The 10,842-nt window shown below is 38.2% G+C and overlaps 1 protein-coding gene across 4 annotated transcripts in view; it reads left to right on the top strand.

Annotated features, from left to right (window-relative positions):
- Positions 1–10,842, top strand: part of LOC110463175 (tubulin polyglutamylase TTLL4-like) — an 86,791-nt gene that overhangs the window by 14,866 nt on the left and 61,083 nt on the right. For 2 of the 4 annotated variants that reach the window (XM_021517553.1, XM_021517556.1), the window contains exon 2: positions 968–2,642. In XM_021517553.1, coding sequence (XP_021373228.1) covers positions 1,111–2,642 — 1,532 coding nt within the window. In that variant the 5' untranslated portion in view covers positions 968–1,110. Of the gene's footprint in view, positions 1–392; positions 479–967; positions 2,643–10,842 lie in introns of those variants that run through there. The other 2 variants (XM_021517555.1, XM_021517554.1) reach the window with 2 other exon arrangements.

The following is a 10,842-nucleotide window of genomic DNA, read 5'->3' as shown; positions in this document are numbered from 1 at the left end:
CCAAAAGGCTCAGGATGTTGATATTTAGTTAGTAGCATATGCTGGGATCAAGGACTACTATGTTTGTTAAAGTGAATGACTTTGACTTATATTCAAGGTCACAGGGGTCAAATTTGTTTAAAATCTTTAAACAACCTCTTATGAATAACCATGGGTCCCAGGATGTTTATACTTTGCAAGTTGCATCCTGAGATGAAAGGCTATACAATGTGTTCAACATAATGACTTTGTTCGACTTTCAATCGCAGGGGTGAAATGTTTTAAAAAAAAATAACAGGGTCTTTTGAACGAATTTTAATCATAAAAACTGATATTTTGCCTGTAGCTTTATTTTAGATCACTTTTAAGGTTACAAGTGTGAGTTTAATGATGCAGGCCCATTTGGCCTCTTGTTAAGATTTTATTATGACATGATCCTAAAATGGAATCTTCAGGATCAAATTATCTCTGTGTTTAATCAGGTGAGGACTCGCAAACGGTAAATACACAGACACTGTAAAAATTTTTCAAGAAGTTAAATGTTTTACCCTCTAGTCTTGATTTACCTGTTACCTGAAAAACCATGCTGTTACCATAATTGATTTGCCTGTTACCTGAAAAACCATGGTGTTACCATAATTGATTTGCCTGTTACCTGAAAAACCATGCTGTAACCATAATTGATTTGCCTGTTACCTGAAGAACCATGCTGTGACCATAATTGATTTGCCTGTTACCTGAAGAACCATGCTGTTACCATAATTGATTTGCCTATTACCTGAAAAACCATACTGTTACCATAATTGATTCGCCTGTTACCTGAAAAACCATGCTGTTACCATAATTGATTTGCCTGTTACCTGAAGAACCATGCTGTTACCATATCCAAACTGATTGGCCTTAATGACCAATCCTGTGTTGATGGGCCGTTAAGCATTAATGATAATATCCAAACTGACCTAACATCAGATGTTTTGTCTCCTTTCAGGACAACATGTGTGCTGCTGCTGTATCAATCCCGATTTGAAGTTGGTGGCCCCAGCCATGGAGAAGGGAGAGTAAGTGTCTCTTGGTGGTCAAACTAGCTTTGACCACTCGGATAACCTTACCCCTTCATCAAATTAACTCAAGATGGCTGATTCTAATCTAACCAAGTTGACAGCAAGTCTAGAAGAATTATCACTTCGCAAACAGTTACCTCTACGTCAGACAGCCCAGAAACCTATCCTGAAATATAATCAACCAATAGCCAAGCCTGTGCAGCTTGTAAACCACCAATCAGAATACATTTCAATCCGACAAGATAGCCGAAACAGTTACAGTAGCCTCAGCCAGGCATCCGTCAACAATACCATGACGCCGTCTGCTCCATATCGTCTCAGCAGAAACCCAAATCCCTCAGGAACGGACGGGTCAACTACACCTCTGGGATCATACCTAGGGGGACAGACATACATTGCCCCTAATAATGTAGGGAAGCCTGGGACCCCTAATTCCACTAAGGGACACTCAAACCCTTATGCAAGGCCTCTCAGTGCCAAAGACATTGTAAGTACCCCGAGTCAGCACCGGGTCGTGAAGAAGAGCTCAAGTTCCTCGCAAATGACACCAGGGATAACTGGACTCACTAGAAATGAAACCCCGGTGTCGTTTATTCCCATCAACTCCTTCATGCGTCCACAGAGTGCAGTGAGGAAAGATTCACCATCATCCATTCGTAACAAGGACACAGCAAATGCCCGGGAACAATCAGCGTCTGCTGCCCAAAAGGTTGTCCCAGTCAAAACAGAAAATGGCATTACAGCGTCACCTGATTCTGTACCAAAGGAAAAACCGTCCAATAGCACTGTTCCACATACTCCAAAGTCAATAGTGACAACGACAACGTTGACCACCAGTAGCGGACAAAATGGACAAACGTCCACTACCACCGTAACAACGACTCGGTCAGGAGCAACAGTTGTTCAGAAAGTTTCAGCTCCTGCTAACTTTGGTACCCAGATCAGTTCTATCATATCCAAGGTCACAGAGTCTAAACCTTCTTCAAGTTCTCTGCAGGGCACCAGTAAGGCTGCGACCAAGTCTGTCTCGTCCATACCTAAACCCGGCTCCAGTGCTTTGTCACAAGCAAGTAGTTCTTCTGAAGCCACCAGTAGTGGCTCAAGCAGTAGTGGAACTGGGAGTAGTGGAAACACCAGTCAGTGTGGATCAAAGTCCAGTACTCCCGATCTACAAGCAATAGCCAAAGTTCGTAACCTTAACTACACTCCAACAAAGCCTTATAACGAGGTCATGGACCCATCCCTGGATGCACCTACACCAGCCCCATTTATTGGTACGAAAACTGAAAAATCAGCAGCAAGCACCACTCTCTTGCGGCCAACACGACCTGCGCAGACCAATGTAACAGTGACTTCAGTGCCAGAAGAAACGCAAAATAGAGACTCAAAAACAGTGTCCTCAAAAATGGCCCAACTTACTCAGAGTGCAACAAGTACAGTCTACTACAGCAAGGGGTCAAAGTCGGAAATCATCCTACATGAGCAGCGCCCTGCGGTGGTAGGGGCTCCGTCCAAACGTGTCCTGTCGGAGAAATCCGGGTCTGGGGGGTCCCTGGTAGCTGATGAAGAAGGAACTGAAGAATCTGACTTTGGATCACCAGGGTAAGTCTGAATTTTTTTTATCATTAAATAATTACTTTAAAACTTTCTTTTTCTTTTAACTTTGGAATTTGAAAGGTCAGTCTTAATATACAACTGTACTTGTATCCCTATCTTGTCTTTATAATACATTAGCTTCTTTCTCCTTTCCTATATTTTCTGAGTCCTACTTTTCCCTTCCTACATTTTCTCAGTTTTACTTTTCATGTTTCTTAAAACATGTTGAATTTTTTTTTTTTTATTCTTTTGATGTGTTCAGCTGAACAAGATTGCTTAAAAAAAGCCTAATTTTGATATGGCAGATAAAACTACATCATGACACGTAATGAAAGCTATGAAATGAAGAGCTCTGTAGAGTCTGTAGCCCTATCTATATCTATAGTATACATGTACATGTATATTCTTTGACCTATCTTCTACTGGAGTAGCAGCTGTCTAGGTTTCTTCATTTGAAAATTAATGACGTGCAGACTTAAACTGCGAGCTCAAAGTAAAAACATCTTGATTGGCAGGTGAAGCATTAGGTCTGGACTATGTGAAAGTCATATGTATCGGTTGTATGGGGTTCCTGGTGTAAACCTTAATTCCTCCATTATTTGAGCACTGATTCGGTAGTGCCCCTATCATGTACAGTATCCCCCAAGGTTACTGCTGCCTTCTGGAGTATTGGTATTCCTCAGGTATCTGCTGTCGTCCTGAGAAAGTGATTTTGGACATTAGTTTAAAGATGGTTGGTGCTTCTGCTATGTTTTGTCTTGTTTTGGTATTAGCACTTCAGATTGCAAGTGATCTCATAAATAGTCTAAATGATCTCATAAATAGTCTAAGTGAAGTAATGTGAGGAGTTAGATGCATTAAGTAATGTGAGGAGTTAGATGTATTAAGTAATGCTTCTTACATAATGTATTTTTTTACATTTGAAGGAAAAAATCACATGTGATAATAAAAGTTTTCCTGTATATCAGATTGGGAAATTTGTTCAAATGGAATAATGACCCCTTTTTGACCTCAAATTTTCATGCATACCAGAATGGGAAATAACTACACGATATTTATAGTTCTCTTTTTTAGTTCAAATGGAATAATGATCCTATTTTGACCTCTATTTTTCGATATATCTGACCATGCTGGCTGTTAGAATTGATCGTGGCCCAGTATTGCATGCCATTATGTGTTACTAGGAGTTTTGTTTGGTTGTGTTGCAGTATAACTTGTGATTACTGTGACCTCGCTACTTTATATCTGGTGTAAATCTTCGTTTCATGTACCAGTGTATGTAACGTCCACGAGTCTAAAGCTTTGTTGTGTGAAGTACTCTATCAATTCAACTTTTCATCCACTTTTTCTGAAGAAAACTATGTTTAATGGGTTTTCCTATGATAATTCTTTATAATCTGCAAAACAGTACTTGAGCTACAGATTTCAATCATTGAAAAGTTCGACTGTATAATAACTTTCACTGTGTGTAAGTTAAGCTAACCAGACGACATAAAGCTGTTGTTATTCCAGGACTTCATATCATCTTCAACAAACTCTAGCCTTTAGCCAGTCTGGTCATGCAAATGCTTTCATCCTCTTGGTCTTTAATTTGTATGTGTAGTTTTGGCAGTACAAAAACACACCTAAATCACGCAAGATTTCATGTGCTTATTCCTGTGGGAAAACTGCTCCTAATTTTGCACTACAGTGGCAGAATGATTTTAAACCATCTTTTCTTGCAAAATGTTCTAAATCAGCTATACATCCTATAGATTTTATTAGCAGTCTAATTTCATATACATTATCTCCTGACAAGTTGTCAGAAGTCAGCTACTACGAGAGTGGCAGCATGGTTGTTAATGAGTTGCTGCAATGTTATTTTCTTCTTGACCTTGTTAATGTGTTTGGCTTGTTGATGTGTTAATTGACCCTGTTGATGTTTTGACCTTTTTCTCCGGGAACTCCGACTTTCCTCCACCACCAAAACCTGGCACGTCCTTAAAGTAAAGGACCATAGCTGTTAGAAGGATGTAAAACACAACTAAATGATGCATTGATCTTTATGCTGTCGACTTTGTTGAATGTTGATGCTTTGACCTTATTGCTTATTTGACCCTGCATGTTGATGCATTGACCTTATTGCTTATTTGACCCTACATGCTTATGCATTGACCTTATTGCTTATTTGACCCTGTATGTTGATGCTTTGACCTTATTGCTTATTTGACCCTGCATGTTGATGCTTTGACCTTGATGCTGATGCATTGACCTTGATGCTGATGCATTGACCTTGTTGATGTGTTGACCCTGTTAACTGTTGACTAGTATGATCTTGTTAATCTCTTGACCTTTGTCTAACTTGTACACCTTACTGATGTGTGACACCTGGTATTAAGTTTGTTGAGACATATAGGCGATAGTACTATTGACTATGTTTTGAGACATATATGTGATAGTACTATTGACTATGTTTTGAGACATATATGTGACAGTACTATTGACTATGTTTTGAGACATATATGTGACAGTACTATTGACTATGTTTTGAGACATATATGTGACAGTACTGTTGACTATGTTGACCTGATGGTGTAGAAGAGCCTGTATATATACAATGTATACACTATAACCAGGCAACTGTAGCCTGTGGTTGTGAAGTCATGAGCACAACACTGTTGCTCCAAGAAAGCTTTTAACCAAAATATACTGCACATAATAGCAATTGCCTGTTTCACTTACTGCTCAAGTGAGTTCTGGCGCAGTTTGCAAAAAGTTTGCGAGTTGTAATTTGATGCTAAATGTTCTTTGTAAATGAACAGTTGCTCAAACAACAAAGCTATTGGATAGTATACTGACAGTACTCACGGATTGATCTGGTACCACAGTATGAAGATTTGGGTGTATGCTATATGGGCCATTTCCACCAGTGTTCTGTTGGTTTTTGACCATTAAAGGATAACGGTTATAATAGCTTGATCAGGTTGCACTCAAAGGCTTCCGCCTTTTAATTAAATCATTTTAGAAATTTAAACCTCCGCCTCCTGAACATAATGGAACATTGTTCTCTAATAAACAGACTGGTTTTAAGTCAATATTTCTCCATGCTTGAAATCTCTTTGCCCTTTTTGTGAATATAAACCCTAGTTTACTTTAAATCTTATTGAATATTTGCTATTGAAAATTCACTTAGCACTTCAGATTATTTCTGAACAATTTTGCTATCATGTTATTAGAACAAGGTAAAGTTTATATAAGTATACTTGTGTACGGAGGTACCTAGATGTAGATATGCAGAAATTGACAGGCCATTCCATACTAATCATCACAGAACTGCTGGACATCACTTGAACATTTCAGGAAGTTTTATCCTTCATCTTAGATTAAAAATAATTCTGTTCGTTTATTGGCTGTTTTTCGAGTAAATAAATAAACTTTATTCATTTTACAACAATTATGAAACAAGTTATTTCAACTTATATTAATTACCCTTGTTGGCCCGGATGTTAGCCCGCGGGGTCTTATTGTGGGAGGAAACCCACAGACAGGTCGGGCAGGTGACCCCAACCTTTTCACCTCCGATCGGCAAATCAAACCCCGGCCGCCTTGGTGAAAGTTTAGTGCGCTATCCACTGCACCACCCGAGTTTTAGTTCCTTTGTTAATGTTAAAACAAGGTGAGGTACATGGTGTTGATCAAGGCCGTATGACTTAGACAGAAGAAAGCAAAGATATGTCATAATGATGTTTAATTAGTAAATCTGAGTCCTATCTAGGGTCCCAAAGGATTGCTTTATATAAGGGCCATATCCCAGTGAATGGTTATGTTACTTGATAAAGGTCTAAATGTAGAAAGCTGGTTGAAAACAATTTTAAATGTTAATGAAATTAAATATTCTGCTATATTCTGATGTCATATTTTTGTTCAGTAAACAAGTTATCACCAGAATTGAATAGGTGTTATGTGTTCAAACACTGAAGCCCTTTCAAATATTGCATGAGTATACTCTTTAAATATTTTCTAACATTTTTATTTACACTTTAAGTAACTTAAAAGCCACTGTAGATTATGAAGGAAGTTTAATTTGCCATTAAGTACTCTAACAATAACCCTTTGACAGCCGTTTTATTTGGACATTTCTAAAAATGACTACCGATAACATTCACAAATCAGCATTTCAGTTGATTGATGAACTATATAGGTCTCTACATAAAAATAGCATGATTGATTGCTTGTCATAAAGAATGGCAGCTAATTATAGATATATATAAAAGGACTTATCTTTATTGTAGTTCATATCTAAAAAGCTGGGAAAGTAGAACAATTTTAACACATATGGCCATTGAACTTGTTGTGACATGTTAAACTAGTTTTTGATAAATATATTTATGGATGGAAATAATGTTGAAAAAGGTTTAATTAGGATGACTGTTCTAGATGCTGATGTCAATTTTTTTCTGAAGCAAATTCATGGATAACCATACAGGGAGAAGAATATCCAAAGTTAGCTCAATTGTATAGGCTCTTTGAAGTTCAGCATCCCCCAGTTGCTTGAATCCTACATTTCAATATAGACACATATACAAATGAAATTGAATGATTTGATACTGAGTGAATAAATCAAATAAAATCAATTGAGGAGATGACAACCACAATATTGACAGGAGTGTTACTCATATAACATGAGTGGCCGCTGGTTGGCCTTTTTTTCCTTCGTATATGATGGTGCCGACTGCGACGCCTGTCAAGAGTTTCTCGCCGTGTAAAACCTCTAACATTGTTGGAGTAACAGGAGTGTATAGTGTATAATACGTATCCACAACTTCAGTCCAAGGTTAACGTGTTTGACCTTCTCAGGAACGCAGTGGTCTGTGTTCATGGTTAAACTCCAGATCTGTTTAGCTTAAACATTAATGATAACTATATATACCCAAATGTGCACAGGTTTAAATATATATAGGCTAAAATCAAAATTAGCATTTTAATTTGGACTTGTCTCAGGTTAAATTTTTGGTGATCCTGGGACCTGGGGGGCTTGTTGATTTATGTGGAACAACCAGTTTGTTTGTTTTAAATGTAACATTTTTGGGTATAAATTCTGGAGGACCTGCTAATGTTTGTGAAAATAGCGTCAGATTACTAGGTCCGACATTATTTCATAAATGAACAACTCCGGTCTAACTGGTCCAACCTTTGGGTGGCGATATATATCCTGTGAGGTGTGCTGGGGTATGTTGTACTCGCTGGTCCAACCCTTTCGGTGGCGATATATATCCTGTGAGGTGTGCTGGGGTATGTTGTACTAGCTGGTCCACCCCTTTGGGTGGCGATATATATCCTGTGAGGTGTGCTGGGGTATGTTGTACTAGCTGGTCCACCCCTTTGGGTGGCGATATATATCATGTGAGGTGTGCTGGGGTATGTTGTACTAGCTGGTCCCACCCTTTGGGTGGCGATATATATCCTTTGAGGAGTGCTGGGGTATGTTGTACTAGCTGGTCCAACCCTTTGGGGGGCGATATATATCCTGTGAGGTGTGCTGGGGTATGTGGTACTAGCTGGTCCAACCCTTTGGGTGGCGATATATATCCTTTGAGGTGTGCCGGGGTATGTTGTACTAGCTGGTCCAAACCTTTGGGTGGCGATATATATCCTTTGAGGTGTGCTGGGGTATGTTGTACTAGCTGGTATGACAGACATCAGATCAGGACAAAGTCAGTGTTACGGGGATAGAACATGTCCAATTTATCACATTTACTCTGTATTTGATATGTTAATCTTAATACCTTAAAGGATTTTGTCACTGGACAGAATCTTGTGTGAGATTTGGAAAATAGGATGATACAGCTAGATCTGAATGTGGCTAGGTGTTACAAAGAAATATTCAATTGGTCGATAGTCACCTGTTCTTAAGAGCCACAGGTTTATTTACATTTAAATGTCTGTGATAGAAAACATATTACATAATACATGTCTTGACTTCAAATGATTGGGGTTATGGTGTTGATTCCAGTTGAAAGATTTGATAGCATACACTAGGCTCAGTCGTTATTTTTACTATTTGATAGCATACACTAGGCTCCGTCGTTATTTTTACTATTTGATAGCAGCTGGAAAAAAAATGCCTAACATAAGCTATTTATGGCTTTTAAATGTTATTTTTACTATTTGATAGCATAAACTAGGCTCAGACGTTATTTTTCCTATTTGATAGCATACACTAGGCTCTGTCGTTATTTTCACTATTTGATAGCATACACTAGGCTCCGTCGTTATTTTTACTATTTGATAGCAGTTGGAAAAAAATGCCTAACATAAGCTATTTATGGCTTTTAAATGTTTACTATTTGATAGCATACACTAGGCTCTGTCGTTATTTTCACTATTTGATAGCATACACTAGGCTGTCTCGTTATTTTTACTATTTGATAGCATACATTTGGCTCAGTCGTTATTTTTACTATTGGATAGCATACACTAGGCTGTGTCTGTATTTTTACTATTTGATAGCATACACTAAGCTCTGTCGTTATTTTTACTATTTGATAGCGTACACTAGGCTCAGTCGTTATTTTTCCTATTTGATAGCATACACTAGGCTCTGTCGTTATTTTTCCTATTTGATAGCATACACTAGGCTCTGTCGTTATTTTCACTATTTGATAGCATACACTAGGCTCCGTCGTTATTTTTACTATTTGATAGCAGTTGGAAAAAAAATGCCTAACATAAGCTATTTATGGCTTTTAAATGTTTACTATTTGATAGCATACACTAGTCTCAGTCGTTATTTTTACTATTTGATCGCATCCACTTGACTCAGTCGTGATTTTTACTATTTGATAGCATACACTAGTCTCTGTCGTTATTTTTACTATTTGAAAGCATACACTAGGCTCAGTCGTTATGTTTACTATTTGATAGCATACACTTGGCTCTGTAGTTATTTTTACTATTTGATAGCATAAACTAGGCTCAGACGTTATTTTTCCTATTTGATAGCATACACTAGGCTCTGTTGTTATTTTTACTATTTGATAGCATAAACTAGGCTCAGACGTTATTTTTCCTATTTGATAGCATACACTTGGCTCAGGCGTTATTTTTACTATTTGATAGCATTCACTTGGCTCAGTCGTTATTTTTACTACTTGATAGCATACACTAGGCTCAGTCGGTATTATTACTATTTGATAGCATACACTAGGCTGTCTCGTTATTTTTACTATTTGATAGCAGCTGGAAAAAAAATGCCTAACATAAGCTATTTATGGCTTTTAAATGTTTACTATTTGATAGCATACACTAGTCTCAGTCGTTATTTTTACTATTTGATCGCATCCACTTGACTCAGTCGTGATTTTTACTATTTGATAGCATACACCTGGCTCAGTCGTTATTTTTACTATTGGATAGCATACACTAGGCTGTGTCTGTATTTTTACTATTTGATAGCATACACCTGGCTCAGTCGTTATTTTTACTATTTGATTGGACAGAATCTTGTGTGAGATTTGGAAAATAGAATGATACAGCTAGATCTGAATGTGGCTAGGTGTTACAAAGAAATATTCAATTGGTCGATAGTCACCTGTTCTTAAGAGCCACAGGTTTATTTACATTTAAATGTCTGTGATAGAAAACATATTACATAATACAGGTCTTGACTTCAAATGATTGGGGTTATGGTGTTGATTCCAGTTGAAAGAATTGATAGCATACACTAGGCTCAGTCCTTATTTTTACTATTTGATAGCATACTCTAGGCTCAGTCGTTATTTTTACTAATTGATAGCGTACTAGCTGGTGCAACCCTTTGGGTGGCGATATATATCATGTGAGGTGTGCTGGGGTATGTTGTAGAAGCTGGTCCAACCCTTTGGGTGGCGAAATATATCCTGTGAGGTGTGCTGGGGTATGTTGTAGAAGCTGGTCCAACCCTTTGGGTGGCGATATATATCATGTGAGGTGTGCTGGGGTATGTTGTACTAGCTGGTCCAAACCTTTGGGTGGCGATATATATCCTTTGAGCTGTGCTGGGGTATGTTGTACTAGCTGGTCCAACCTTTTGGGTGGCGATATATATCCTTTGAGCTGTGCTGGGGTATGTTGTACTAGCTGGTCCAACCTTTTGGGTGGCGATATATATCCTTTGAGCTGTGCTGGGGTATGTTGTACTAGCTGGTATGACAGACATCAGATCAGGACAAAGTCAGTGTTACGGGGA

Source organism: Mizuhopecten yessoensis, unplaced genomic scaffold, assembly GCF_002113885.1.
Source record: "Mizuhopecten yessoensis strain PY_sf001 unplaced genomic scaffold, ASM211388v2 scaffold10869, whole genome shotgun sequence".
NCBI classification, from domain to species: Eukaryota; Metazoa; Mollusca; class Bivalvia; order Pectinida; family Pectinidae; genus Mizuhopecten; species Mizuhopecten yessoensis.
Note: the sequence above shows the minus strand (reverse complement) of the source record. Positions and strands in the feature narration are given on the sequence as shown.